The sequence below is a fragment of the Podarcis bocagei genome (assembly GCF_964188305.1).
Source record: "Podarcis bocagei genome assembly, chromosome: 15".
Taxonomy (NCBI): domain Eukaryota; kingdom Metazoa; phylum Chordata; class Lepidosauria; order Squamata; family Lacertidae; genus Podarcis; species Podarcis bocagei.
Window position 1 is genome coordinate 2423322 of NC_138141.1, and position 15317 is coordinate 2438638.

The window sequence follows — 15317 nt, forward strand, 5'->3', positions numbered from 1 at the left end:
GGGCGGGGGGGCGGAAGTGAGGTCTGTGACAGGAAGGCAAATGTCGGTCGCATCATGTGGTCTAGGAAGGAACCAACTGTTTTTCAGTCTTCAAGTTCCCCTTCTGGAGAGTGACTGTGCAGGAGAGGAAGAGGGCTTTGGGGTGTGCTGAATCTTTGGAGACAATTGCTGCACCTCAGTTTGGGGGTTGTAGAGGTAGGTCCAGGATTTGAGGTCTCCTGAGCAGAGCCGGGGCTGCAATTGCTTGGAGAATTGTGTGGTTTGGGGGTTCTAGCCCTGACAAAAAAATTGGGAAGCCCGCTTCTAGGGTCCTTGAGTTGACATTATGGACTGTGCTTCTCTGTGAGGGAAATTGCAAGGTGCTAGAGAAGCCATTTTATTTAAAAAAATTCTCAGAAAATAATATCTGAGGTAGAGGTATCAGGTATTTTGGGGGGAGGATTCCAGCTGAACTGTTGGAGAATTTCACCAGTGCCCTGGAAAATATTCGGTGAAATCCCCTTCCTGTGTGTAATTTCAGCCCCCAAGAACAGAGTGGAGAACTTAGGGAACAACTGTTGATGGAATTTTATTATTGAAATGTAATTGACGGCAGCAGTGGGCTTGTCCCCTACTCCTTCCAGTCTTCTCCTCCTCCAGTGAGAAGACCCATTGCTTCCTTCATCTACCTGTATGACCACCAACAATATACAGGCGTCCTCCCACTTACTTGGGCCCCCACATGCATAAATGAAAGTTGTGTAAGTGGGGGAGCACCCTCTAAAAAGCTTCTAAATGCCCATTTTTCCTGCTCCCACTCTCCACACAACTTTTTCTTTAACTAGAGTTGAAGCTCTGGGTCCACCTGGAGGCTGGAGGATGTGCGGAAAGGTGGCTGCTGCTGCTGCTGCTGCTACTACTGCCGCACTACCCCATGCATCGGCTGCTAGGCAGGGAGGCTGAGCAGCCTTAACAAAGCCCCACTGGACCTCGTGTCCCTTTGGCGCTTCCTCCGTCCTCACTGATGTCCTCCTTGGGCCCTGGGGAGGGTTTCCTCACAAACCACAAGGACTCTCTAGCTCTCTCCTGCCATTTCCTCATATGATTTTATTTATTTATTTCTTTGTTTCCCAGTGCTGTGCATGCAAGTGGTCACACACAAGGCAATCACGCATATGGGGGGGGGGTGCCTGTACAGTTTAATTTGATAGTAGCCAAGCTGAAATTTCTCAAAAGGGAACTTAGATTTCCCTCTCTCTCTAATATATGTTATATTTCTTTTGAGAAGGCTCTTTCTGTTAGTTGTTAGCATGGTCACCCTGCTTGCAAATTTAAGGCCGCTTTTTACACTCTCCACTGGCTAGTTTCACTCATGGTGGTTTTGCTTGCATGAGCTGGGAGCTTGCTGGATCCAGTCACTGCTGCATCACCTGCCATTAGCAGAAGAACCTTTAGGTTTCCAGGAAGCTGCTGTGCCTGATATTGGTGGTTCCCCAGCCTTAAAAAGAAAAGCCACGTTGCACACATGAACCAGATGCCTTATGGTTCACTCCAGTAGCTGCCTAGCAAGAGCTGCAGAGCAGGGAGGAAGAAGGAACTCAGGGCTATTTCGTTGCCTCTGCGGAAAGAATAGCTGCCTTTGACCCTCTCTCAGCTGTCAACTTGCAGCAGCCATTCCCCCAGACCTCCTGACCTGCTTCCACCCCAGCTGGTTGTAACTGGTGCCTGTGGTTTCTTTCTTTGTCCTCCCTCTGCATCTTTTTTCTTAGGTGTGATGTCGTTTAGACTGTAAGCCTGAGGACAGAAAATGTCTTACTTCTGGTCTTCATATGCTGCTCTGAGAGCCTCTTCAACTAAAGAGCAGAGTAAAAAATAAAAAAGCTTTACGTACCCAACTAATAAATGATTGACTAGAGTTGTCCTGACAATTGGGGAGGAAGAGGCAGAGCATCTGCTTAGCATGTAGAGCATCCCAGGTTCAGTCCCCAGCATCTCCCGGACCGGGGGGGGGGGAAGGAACCCTTGCCTGAAAGAGCTGCTGCCAGTTGCTGGGGACAACACTGCACTCGACTCGGCGGCACAAGGCAGCGTCCTCTGCTTCCGGGGCCAAGAGCACTTCCTCATCTTCTCCCTCCTGGAACGCACAGCCATTCCTTCCTATTATCCACCAACATTCCCATCACCCTCTCTTCACAGAATTCTTATCCTTTGCTTTTCAGGCCCACAGGGTCTGCTGGTGGAACTGCCATGGCGGTGAATGTGAATCTCATGGGTCCCGCTCCATGGGGCTTCCGCATCACAGGGGGACGGGACTTCAGGAAGCCCATCATGGTATCTAAGGTAGGTAGCCTGTCTCCTGTTTCTCCCACTTGCTGCCCATATAGTGCAGCAGAGTTCCCCTTCTGGCCTGTGGGCCACATGATGGATGTTGCTGATGGGGTAGGCAGTTTTGCGCGGAAAATGACCTGCTGCTTCTTATTACTGTCTTGTACTCTGGAAAGTCAGGCAGTGAGAGAGCCACACGCAGCAAGGAAACGTAAAGTGTGTATAGCAATGAAACTTAGCTCCCACACCGCCCTCTGCTAACCAGGTAAGATTGTCTGCTGTTCCTTACTTGGCACCTTCAACCAAGAAGGGAAAAGGGGGGCCCTGCATAAAAAGGCTGGCGTGTGGCAAACCCCGGTCAGGGTTCCAGTCACTCCGTTCCATTTTCCACCTTCTCTAGTTTTCTGTTTCATTGCCCTCCCTCAGTTAGCCAGCATTTTGTACTTGCTGAGCTTGCTCAGTCCTCACTGAAGTGTTTTGGGGAGGGAGGGGTGCTTGGCGAGAAATTTGATTCAGTTTGCATTGTTTCATTTTCTTAAACAATCCACAAAACATCAGCATCCTCACGGGTTTTATACATCTCCGGCCAAGGAACATGTACGAAAATGTACACACATTACATTAGGGCAAACTGTTCTGGAAAATGGGGCATACTAATTAAAACGGCATACAAAAATATGTTTATTAGGATAAATTCACATTAATATGCTGATTAATTTTCATGGGGGTATTTTTTTTTAACATGCAGATTGCTGCAGAAATGTGGAGAGCTGAATTCAAGGTTTAAAAAATTAGAAATTGAGAGAAACCAAAAATAACAGATTTGTCCATCCCTTTTGGTGCCCTGTCCCACTTATTTTTAAATCTTGTCTTTCTTGATTGATTTCCATTGCCAGTCCCCAGTTCCATCCCTAGGGACATTTAAAACTAGCTTCTGAGTGTGAGACAGGAAAGGACCCAACCAAACTCGGTTTTCACGGAGCTTGTCTCTTCCTCAGTCTTCCGTTTCCAGCCACTCTCTTCCTCTGCCCTCCCACCTGGTTTTCAGTTTTCCCCTTTCAATAGTTGTTCAGAATTCTGTGGGCACTGAGTGTTCTCCCAAGTGCACAGCCTTGGCTGCACAAGTATGAGCACTCAAAAAATTTGAGGCAGAATTATAGAGATGGGATGCTAACTGGAATGGGCTGCTAAATCTTGCCAAGAGAGGAAGATGAGCAGGTGTAATGTGTGTGACATGAAGACAGTTACAAAACTCTGATGTGGAAGAGACTTAATCTGTGGGCCACACAGTGCCACCAGGTGAGATGCACTTGACTATATTGTAGCTGGAAGCTTCAGCAGGTACTTGGACAAGGAGGCACAGTGTATTGACTCAAACAAAAAAGGTTTGAATCCGCATGACAGGGTGAGTTCCTGTTGCTCTGTCCCAGTTCCTGCCAACCTAGCAGTTCAAAAGCACACCAGCACGAGTAGATAAATAGGTACCGCTGTGGCAGGAAGGTAAACAGCATTTCCGTGCACTCAGGCTTCCATCACTGTGTTCTGTTGCGCCAGAAGCGGGTTAGTCATGCTGGCCACAAGACCCAGAAAGCTGTCTGTGGAGAAACGCTGGCTTCCTCAGCCTGAAAAGCGAGGTGAGCGCTGCACCCCATAGTCGCCTATGACTGGACTTAACTGTCCAGGGGTCCCCTACTTTTACCTTTACCATTGCCTCAAACTAAATAGGCTCTGTTTTGCTGAACAACGTGCTGGGTGCTCTGAGTGGAATTTCCTGTGGAAAAGTGGGAGTGAAGAGATTGGTTGGTCTGGCTGTTCCTGCATTGAATGTCTTTGGGGTTTTGCAGGACATCCTGGAATGCTGAGCATTATTTTTTTTTTAATGTGCTGCTTGGGGCAGAAGCTTTAAAAGGAAGCTGCCCCTTTTTCTGGGCTGGGCACTGAGCCAAGTGTGACCCTTCAGTTTATAATGAGGAGAACAGATCCTGTTTACCATTTCTTCAAGGAACCAACTCCCTGGGAACAGACTGTAAGTCTATGGTGCTGTACATGGAGACTGTAAGCAGCAGGGGTCTAATATACTTCTTCCTTACTCCCCTCTCCAGGGCTGGGCAAGGGAATATCCCTGCCTCCCCCCCCCCCCTTAGCACAAAAGGAAGCAGAAGGTGTTCTGCCCATGCTGTTTGCCCCCTTGCTGGGCAGATTGAAATCAGAGTGGAATCTCTTCCGAAGCATTGCTATGAAAGTGTCAATTTCTTAAAATAAAAAAATAAACATTGCCAAAATCTGTTAAAGGCACAGAAGCCTTGGTGAGTAAGGTGGCCACTTGCCCAAAAAACAGGAAATGCATAATAAAAAAGAGAGCAAAAGGCAACATAAATCTGAATAAAATGTCACATGCTGATTTACATGTGAAGATGCAGATGTAGAAACAATTGCCATAATTGAACGTAAAAAAATGCAAAGCCTTTCCTCATAGTGGGGTAAACTGACCAGGCGACCTGCGTGGCTGCTCCGTCTCCTGTCCAGGTGCTGACTCTGGGTGGGCAACTTCCAGACGCTCCCCCCTCCTTTGGGTGCTTTGTCTTTGACTTGGACTTGGACTGGGGGGCCTTTCCTGAGCTCCTTCACTTAGACGGCTGCCCTCTGTAAAGGCTGAAGCTGAATCTGATAAGGTTGGGGGTCTGGTCAGTGTCTCTGTGGGCTGAGGACCCTATATGCTGCCTTGGGTTCTGTGGAAGAAATGTAGGCTATCGTTAGATTTGCTGCAATGGTTGTGTGGGTTAATCATTGGGGGCAGTCGTCTGGGGCCAGGCTACCCTAACACAGGCTTTTCTGTTGGAGATGTTAGGGACTTGTTTATGTGATCTGGGCTGCCTGAGATAGTTTCAGAAGTTGCTATTATCCTAAATCAGCAACCGCCTGTTTGCATCGCCAAGGAGGTTTTTGAGTGATTCAGCCTCACCCCTTGGGTGGTCATTGTGTGACCTGGGAATTTTGTATTCCGCCCACCAGGTGTGCATAAAGAGAACCTTGCTTTTGCCTATAGCCTTTCATGATGATTTATCTGGGAGAACTTGAGCAAGGTGAGTCAAGGGCCACACGTTTTCATTAGCAAGTCTTTCCTCACCTCCTGTTCGCTGGTGCCTGTGGACTTTGCATTTGTAAATGAATCGGAGTCTGAAGTGAGTTAAGACTGACTTGTTCCAGAATTGCAGTCTGGTGTCTTGGGATCCATGTTAAGGAATAGAGCAGCCCAGTGTTAATTCTGGAGAGAGATCTCCTCCTGCTCCCGTGGGTTACCAGGTGAACACCTTTGCCTTGGCAACAGCCTTATTCGTTCACTCAGTTATAAACAAAATATTAATTGCCAGCTTTCTGAGAGGATAAAGTCATAAGGTTGTCAGACACTTGACTGCTGATGGTGGCTAGAGAGTGGTCACTGTTTTACTGCAGAAACAAAACTAGAATAAGAGTCACAGATGTTGTAAGGGATAAGAGTGTTGTTGTTTTGGTCTCTTGACTAGCATTTCAACAGCATCACATGTCACAATAATGCATTGTTAACATCCAGATGTTTCCAGAATACAGGACAAAAGAAACATTAACATTCAGTATTTATGTAGCTGCCTTGAGCGCTATTTTGAAATGGAAGAGTATGCTATAAATTATTGTAATAAACTGCAGTGTTTAAGGGAATCTTTAACAGAAACTATCACTGGAGTACAAAGATGGTTAAAATATTGCAAGACACTTACAGAATCATGGAAGTGTAGAGTTGGAAGGAACCCCAAGGCCATCTAGTCCACCCCCCTGCAATGCAGGAATCACAGCTCAAGCATCCCTGACAGATGGCCATCTGACCTCCAAGGAAGGAGAGTCCACTACCTTCGTGAGCCAGCTCTTACCATCAGAAAGTTCTTCCTAATGTTTAGTTGGAATCTCCTTGTAATTTGAGTTACATTCAGATTATATCATTGTTTCCAATACATCCATTGATATAGAGCAACTCCGACATTGCTCAAAATTTTTGTGTGATCTCCTTCCTTCTTTTAATTATATACTTTCTTTAAGCCTCCCCATTTCTGCAATTTTTCAAATGTTGCAAAACCAATCTGTAGCCAGCCTGAGAAAGACCATCAGCATATGCTGTTTATTGGATATCCAATTCTTCATGGCTGTCAAACGCTTTTATATAAGGAGTGTGACACTTCTTCATTTTTAGAATTATCCATCACACTCCAATAATGTAAGTTTAAGATTGAAGGGATGTTGTAATTCAACAGTCAACCTCATTGCATGAACAATTCTTTCCGTCCCCCTCCCCTGGTAGGCACACATTTCTGGACACATGGATTTTGCTGTGCCATGTAATGGAGTGATTTAAAGTAGGGTGAAAGTGCTTTTAAAATAATAAGAAAGGCATTTTACAAAGTGACTGGCATTATGGAGAGAGCTCTCTGGATGAATTTAGAAATTGGCACTTCCCCGAAAAGCAGTGGGCCTTGTTAAAAAATACTGGTTGCTTTGCCAGTTTTGTATTTTGCTCTTTGTGGTCTTCATGGCAGTAACTTGCTTAGTCTATAATAATAATAATATAATAATAATAATAATAATAATAATAATAATAATAATAATAATAATAATTTTTTATTTATACCCCGCCCTCCCCAGCCAAGGCCGGGCTCAGAGCGGCTTACAAGCAATAATAAAAACAAGATGAGTGATTACAACTTAAAAACAAAAATAAAATACAACATTAAAATAATGGAACATTAAAATATTAAAATGGAGCCTCATTGCAGGAGAAGGAAAAGAAAAAAGAAAAAGGGGGCGGAGGGAATCAAATTGGCTCCAATCCAAAGGCCAGGCGGAACAACTCTGTCTTACAGGCCCTGTGGAAAGAGATCAGATCCTGCAGGGCCCTGGTCTCATGAGACAGAGCGTTCCACCAAGTTGGGGCCAGTGCTGAAAAGGCCCTGGCTCTGGTTGAAGCCAATCTAACTTCCTTAGGGCCTGGGACCACTAAGGTGTTGTTATTTATGGACCTTGAGGCTCTCCGTGGGGCATACCAGGCGAGGCGGTCCCGTAGGTACGAGGGTCCTAGGCCGTGAAGGGCTTTAAAGGTCAAAAGCAGCACCTTAAATCTGACCCTGTACTCCACCGGGAGCCAGTGCAGCTTGAAAAGCACTGGATGAATATGCTCCCATGGCAGAGACCCTGTGAGGAGCCTCGCTGCAGCATTCTGTACCCGCTGGAGTTTCTGGGACAGCTTCAAGGGCAGCCCCGCGTAGAGCGAGTTACAGTAGTCAAGCCTGGAGATGACTGTCGCATGGATCACTGTGGCCAGGTCGGGGCGGGAAAGGTAAGGGACCAACTGCTTGATAATAATAATAAGATGTTATAGCATAAATGCACAGTGACTTAGTTTCTTTCCCCAAATTGTCAAATGCACATGGTGAAGCAGAGCCATACATTTCAAAAGGCCATGTCACAATACGCTTATTAGCCTTTTGATGTTTTTGCTACAGCAGATTTAACTCTGTTACTCTTCTGGAATGTTTTCAGTCGGGTTTAATTAACTTTTTTCTATTAAGCATAACACACTGCAAATCCACTTTTAATCTTTAAGATGGGCGGGTGCAGAGACTCTTAATAGGGGTTAATTTAGCCCATGTTATTAACTAATCCAGACAAATCCTTTGTGCAGACGTTTGTTTGGATATGGGGACAGAGCCAGTGGAAGCAAACTGTACAAACTCCATAGCACTTTGAGATTTTATTATATTAAGCAGTCTAACATGTTAAATAAATAAAGGAGCTGGTGGGACAGAATGTCTGCTATTCATCTGCCTTCATCTTGATGCACAGTTGGGCATGGTTTGTTCCCAGGAGCCGCATTTTAGCTTGATGTGTCTCTGCCTTTCTCATTCTTTATGCAGGTGACTGAGCATGGCAAAGCAGCTCTAGGTGACCTTCGTCCTGGTGATGTCATAATCTCCATCAATGGAGAGAGCACTTCCGAGATGCTCAATGTGGAAGCACAGAACAAGATTAAGCAGAGCTCTGGGCAGCTGCAGCTGCAGGTGGACAGGTAAGGTTGCCTGTAGCAAGGGCCAAATTAACCATAAGCAATTGCGCCAGAGGTTCCTGGCCCCATAGTTTTGGGGAGCCAAATCAGAGCATCCATTCCTTCACTGTGCCTTTAATGATGTCATCAGTGAAAGTAAAATAAAGGAATACTGAAAGGCACAAAACTGGAATGAGCAATGTCAGTAATCAAACATGAGAACATTTTAGTGCTTTTTTCCTGGACGGACAGTTGCAGTCCTTCTCTCCATTTCCATTTGAGTTGTGGACAAATAGGGCTGCCATTCTGCAATCCTGCTGCTTTGGGAAGTTTTAGCAACTGCTCTCCTGTCTTGAGGGGGACAAGAACTGCTGTTTTAGGAGCTGGGGAGGATGCTTTTAGCTCTTAGTTTCAGCTGCAGTGGGTTGTCCTTTCTTTTCTGTGTCAGTTAACAAAAGGCAAGTATGGTGCTCTTTACCAATTGCTTGGTTCTCCCACAAATGCCATTTAATTTCATAAAATTCAAGATGTTGATCCGTGGTTGCTGAGCAAAGGCCCATGCGTTGAAAGTGAGGGGCCTTATTTAAAAGGAAGGAGGAGGAATAAATCCTATCAAGAGTGACCGAAGAAAAAACTCTAGCTTCTGCTTACTGTAAACAGAAGCTGGAGTAAAGAGTGGAGCGTTGCTCTCTGGGTAACTTGCAGAAGATTGGAATTGTTACACCTAAAAAGTTTGCCACCTCCACTGCTGAATTTGACTGCTAAAACACTTGGGGGGAACCAGCTGTGATTTTTGGGGTGTTACTGTGAGCTTAGTTCTGGTTTCGAAAACAAACTCTTGTGCTGGACATGTGCTAAGATGCACCCTCTTCCGTAATCCTAAATGAATCTCTTCCACCCTACAGTTTCGCATCTGGATCTGGTAGGCAGATTCATGAGATGCTAGTAAAAAAGAAAGAAAAAGCAAAAGTAAATCAAAACAACAACAATTTAGGCTATGCAAGGCTGACATCTGCCCACTCTTGAGATAAAGACACGAAGGGACGAGTGGACCGGTTGCACCAGGAATAGGAATGGACTGTGTCCCAAGTGGGAACTGTGACTGTGGGGTGTGAGGCTACTGCCTGTGGCCTCCATTATGGGAAGCGCCCTAAGGTTCCTGGCCATTAGTTCACATTCTGCTGTGGGTTAAAGGCTTGGGAGGTGGGCAGGGCCTCCTTGGATTAACTCCTGGAGCCTTCTGTTAATGTTGAAAAAGAGCAGTAAGAAGTAACCCAGTCCCAGTTCTCAGGCCAGTTAATGCAAACAAACTGGGATGACAGATAGGGTGCTAGGACTTTTTACATTTTAAGAACACTCTTAAAGAAGTGTATATGAAAACCTATGAGCATTTAGGTGTTTGCTGTTTTGTGTTATTGTGACATTTCCCTTCTCCCAGCAAGGTCTGTCCTTAGGAGCCCACTCTGGGCCTGTTTGTCATACGTGGGGACTGCAGGGGTCAGACACTCTGAAATGGTGCACCCAGCCATCTCCTTGGCTGTACCCTGGAAGCTGCAGGGAAAAGCAGCTAAAATCCCTGATCTTTTGTGTACATAGGGCATGAGGTCTGTTCTGAATACAGCTTGTGGGTTATAAGGACAGAGCCAAGGACTGGTTGGCTGAAGTTGACTGACTATTGGCTTCCCTTGCGCAGTGTTCAGGAGCTGTATCTTTGGCTCTGAGAGCATGCTAGTGGTTTGCAAAGCAGCACAAAGCTAAGCTGGGGCGGATTAGCTGGGAAGGGAAGCAGCTTGGGCAGTTGTTTTCCTGCTGCCCAGGTCTGACTGGTTCTAGAGCCTGGGGCTGTTCTTGGGGGGGGGGAGGGGCTGTGCTTGTCTGTATATTCTGTGCCAAAGGGAACTTGGGAGGTGTAGCTTGGTAAGCTCTGCAGATGAGGGGTGTCCTGTGTGAGGGGGTCAAAACCAGCTTCTTGGTGCTGCTCTGGTTCTGCTTTATTTATGCTGGTGTGTCTACTCTACATGCACAGATTCTGTGGCCAAGGAAGATCAAATTCCACCATAAGAATTATGACAGAAACCTAATCTGCACAATGTATGTTTATTGCAGTGTATTGTTATTTTATTGTTATGGTTTTGTAGAATTAAGATGGATTTTGGTTAAGCACAGGCCTGGCAGATGCCAAGGCAAGAGAAAAGGCTTTTGAGGAGGGGAGTGAGGCAGCCGAGGCATGAGAACAGAAAGTTGGCTTAGAGGGGAGAGGAGGAATAAAAAAAGCCATACTCTTAGGTAGCTGAAATATTTGCCTGAAATTTGCTCTGCTTTTGAGCCTCAAGTTTCAAAGTACTTTCAAAATTTCTTTTGTCTGCCGAAAGGACTAGAAAGCCTGCCAAGAATGGTTCCCAGTGCAGTGTGTGTGTGTGTGATCATTTCTTCCCAATGGGTGGTGGGAGAAATCCTAAAAAACTAACTTGCTTTTGTATGAGTACATTTTAAACAACCCCATTGACTAGCACAGATGGTGGGCTCAAAAAATAACAGCCCAGCAGTCAAGTCTTACTTTTCCTGCTGCGCCTGGCATCCAGCTATCAAAGCTGGCAAATTAAAACTCCTTGGTGCAGAGAGTGGGAGCAACAGAGCGCATAGGACTTTTGGGGCGATGGGCGAGAGCTTGTCTCACCGCCAGGGTGGGGCAGGCCCTTCTGGGATTCTGTTGTTGGGCAAAGCGTGCTACAGAGCACAGGACAGATGTGTGTGGAAAACCTCAGCCCACTGGCACTCTTCTTGCTCATCCTGAATGTCCCTTTTCAAACTCTTAATGGTGGCAATTGATACTTGTTTTGGAAGAAGGTTTACAAAAACAAAAACAAAAAAGCTCTGTGTTTGCACACAGATTCTCCTCCTTTCAAAGGGCCTGTGAAAGTGAAGTAAGCCAGAATAACTCTGCTTCGAGGCGTGTTGAAGATTCACCTCCCACTGAGTCCGGTGCTGGAGTTTTCCTGTGCCCTGTTGCATAAGCCCAGCTGGGTCTGTAATAATCCCACATGAGCCTGCATGTGACTGCAAAGCTAGTGAGCTGTGAAGTAGCCTTTGGGGCAAGGCTGGCAATATTGCCTAGGGCGGGGAAATGGGTAGCAATCTCCTAGTCTCCGATGAGTCAGACTCTGTGACAGACGAAACTTGGCCTTGTCTTGGGGGTGGGGAGAAGGATGGAGGGGAAGAAGCAGACTGTTGCATTGTGTAAAGCCATTTGACAACAGGCCGCTGTCCAGGGTGTGGTCTTCTACTGGCATGACTCAGATATTCTCTTTCCCCACCCAGTGCTGGCTGATACTGGAGTTTGGCCCGCAGCCTCAGGTGCAGCACAGCTGAGTTCAGATCATGAGGGAGTCCTGGAGTGCGTGTGGTGGGGGGCAGTGGCTGTAGAGCGGGGTACAGCCCTAGCTCAGGTTCCTCAAGTTCCTTTCTGGGGCCCGGTCTGCGCTATCCACTTAAAGCAGTATTGCACCACTTTACACAATTGTGGCTTCTGCCAAAGAATCATGGGAACTGTAGTTTGCTATGAGTTGTAAGAGTTGCTAGGAGACCCCTCCCACCCCCCAGCTACAATTTGCAGAATGGTTTAACAATCAATCTCCTTCGCAGGGAACTCAGGAAATTGTACCTCCGTGAGGGAATAGGGGTCTCCTCCTAACAACTCTCAGCATCCTTTACATGGCTTAAAGCGGTATAATTGTGCTTTCATTATGCCGTGCAAGTGGTGCCTGGCAGTTGGGGTTCAGCCTGAACTGTCCCACTCAACACCTGCAGTGTGAGCCTTGACAGGGCCTTGTCACGCCTCTCCTAGCTTGCAGGCTCTGGCTTGTAGGCTCACAGTGCTGTGCCATGCACACTTGAGTGTTCTGCAGACCAGCTGGGCAGGGTATAACAACATGCCTTTCTGCACCACTTGGCCAGGAGACTCCGTCTTCTGCCTCACTGCTGTGTCCCCTTTCCTTGTTTCTTCTGCTTTTGACATGCAACGGATGCTAGATGAGAGTTGGAAAGTCTTAATGTATCTTGGCACCACCCCAAAACCGACAAACCAAACTGAAGGAGCTTCAGGAGGCAGCATTCCTCTCATTCCGGGGCCTTCGGCTCATCTTTTTCTTTTCCTCCTCCACCCTCTCTGCCCCCACCCTGCAGTTGTCCTGGGGCGCTTGGAGCTCTTTGAGTTAGCTCAGTGCTGGGTGCCTTTCTGCCTCTCTTTCTCTGAAGTAGCAAACATGAGTTTCTAACTGTTCTTTGGAGTTTCTTTAGAGACCCCTTCAGCCCTAGCCAGGTGAAAACTTGGGCTTGTGTGTTACTCAGTGCTAGGGATGTAAGAAAGCTTTGGTTTCCATTCCAGCCTTGCGTTCATCTCATACAGCACCGTTTCCTTTCTGTTGCAGATGGGCTTCTTACTGTCCACTGTGGTGTTATATATAAATCAAGTTATCATTACACAATTCCACACCATTCATTTCAATGCAAAAGAAATACAGTGCAAATTTTTGGGTGGTATGAATTATGTATCATTTGTGGACTGGAAATAATAACAGCTAAAACAGATCATATTCACTGAATAGATTTCCGTTGTGGAATGAGATGAATGTTAATATAAACAATTTCCATTCACACTTCCACCTAAATTCTCCAACAGCCCTACTTCCTGCTGCCAATGTTCCTTGACCACTTGGGGGCAATTCCCATTCGCAACCCTCTGCCTCCACTCGGTTTCAGAGATTTTCCTGTGTGCCCTGGAGGTTTCTCCCTGGTGTAGGAATTCCCTCTATCCCTCTCCCTCTCCCTGTAAGTGTGTGCAAGCATCCCCACATGGTGGACACCCATTTTCCTGCACAGGAGGAGCTATGCCCAGTATTTTTTAAAGGGGGGGAATGGCCATAGCTGTGTGGTACAGCATTTGCTTTGCATGCAGAAACCCCGAGTTCCGTCCCTGGCCTCTCCAGGTGGGGCTGGGAAGGTCCCCCGCCTGGAACCCCAGAGAGCCATTCCCAGTCGCTGGGGGGAGGCCGCTTCCACCTCTAATGCTTCAGACAAATGTCCAAAGTGCATCATGCACAGTATCCTGGAAGTTACAGTACAGCACTGTTTTGCCCAGACGGGGAGTTTTGGCTGAGGGAACAGTGACTTACTTGCCTAAGGCCACCTAAAGAATTTGTGACTGAGGTAAAGTTTAAAGCGGGGATTTCCTCTCTTGCACTTTTAACCACCAATATTCAAAACTTGTTCTTCAGATAACACTCAGGAGAGATACTTTGGGGTTTTTTTAAGGCTTAGGTTCTGAGAAGTCGCCCCTTGATCTTGCCTGATTCTTGGTGGAAAGCCATTTATGGTCATGCAGATTTTCAGGCCCACCTACATCAGCCCTCCCCGTCTTCCTCTCTGCCCTTCTGGAAGCTTCTCAACTTGATTTCCAGACTCTCCACATGAAACTCTCTGGCTGAAGTTACCTCAGTCTGGTCTTGGTCCCACCCAGATCTTGCTGGCTTGGAGCTGGGCCTCTTCTTTGCTGAGCCCAGAACAGGCCCCCTCTGCCTCCTTCTGTGGGGCCAGGGGTCCCGCAAAAGGTTCCGTCCCCCTTTATTTTTATGTTGGCTACAGTCTACCATAGGAATGCAGAAATGCATTGCATAAATTGGTGAATAGAACCTCTTTAAAAAATTACTCTTTTAAGCCCATAAGCATATTTGGAAATGTAGGAAACTGCTGTGCTCACTACAAAATATGAATTTCACATAAGAGACTCCCCCCACCCCTCAATAAACCTAGGCAAATCGCTCTTGTACTTTAAAACACAGACAAAAAGTAGCATAACAAGGCTCTCCAAGCAAGCAACCCCCCACAACTGAACAACCACAAAAGGCAACCCCCCCTCAATTTAAAAAATAGAAATTGAGGACAGCAGACGCCTTGACAGGCACCATGGGGTGTGCCTCTGAGGGTGCCCCGGGCACCCCTGTCTGAGAGGAAGAACCCTAGCTTAGTGGCAGGTCCTGGGTTCCATCCCTGGCAGACTCTGGAGACCTGCTGCCATTCATTGTAGACAAATTGATATAGATGGACCCAAGGTATAATGCAGATTTTAAAAATAATTCCTTCTTTGTGTGCCTTTTCCTTTTCCTTTTCCTTTTTTCCCCTTTTTTGAGGAGTTTTGTCCTTGACTGACCCTCACTTAAAAGTCTAGGAGCTGGGAATTATTTTGCATCCCCCCCTTGCAAACATAGATTTAGGTTGCCATGCTAATGGTACCCTGCCAGTTACTTATTCCACATAAAGATGGGCTCTGCAGATAAGCACAAACTCACGTAATTACATTACAATAAGGACTTGCTATCAGCCTTTGTGCTAGGAATGGCCAGTTGGTGGCTTTCAGGCTTAATCTGCCTCCCAGTTGAGGCAATTATATGTCTCCTTGGAGGCCGTACCAAATTTGAATCTGAGTACAGGGTAAAGTAAATGTGGGCAGGCTTGCAGGTTCTGCTTTGTTTTATAACTCTCTGAGGTTCTGCATCCAAAGCCTGGTCCAAATGGCAGCTCAGGAGTGGAGCCAGTTGTCTAAGGCACCCCATGAGCTGTATTCTGGGATGACCTGAAAATTGAAGCATGAATTACCGTACATCTGGGTTAGAACAGTTCAGCCTTTGTGCTGTTGATGCTGTTAATAACTGGGTCTCAGAAACACAGCCCACCACAACACAGTCCAGTGATCCCCCACAAACCCTCCAAGTGTCCTGATTTTCCAGGGATAGTCCCAGAATTACTGAAGCCATCCTGCTTTCTAATTTGATCCCAAAATGTTCCACTTTTCCTTTTTCCTCCCCTTCATGTATTGGAGAACAATTAAAAGTGGTCAGACCCACCCCCCTCCTGTCCTTTTGGGAAACAAGAACTTTGGTCATGATTAAAT

The 15317-nt window shown here is 46.5% G+C and overlaps 1 protein-coding gene across 3 annotated transcripts in view; it reads left to right on the plus strand.

Annotated features, from left to right (window-relative positions):
- Positions 1–15317, plus strand: part of PDLIM2 (PDZ and LIM domain 2) — a 54276-nt gene that overhangs the window by 11812 nt on the left and 27147 nt on the right. For 2 of the 3 annotated variants that reach the window (XM_081171446.1, XM_081171447.1), the window contains exons 2-3: positions 2199–2319; positions 8244–8395. In XM_081171446.1, coding sequence (XP_081027572.1) covers positions 2199–2319; positions 8244–8395 — 273 coding nt within the window. Of the gene's footprint in view, positions 1–73; positions 196–2198; positions 2320–8243; positions 8396–15317 lie in introns of those variants that run through there. The other variant, XM_081171448.1, reaches the window with a different exon arrangement.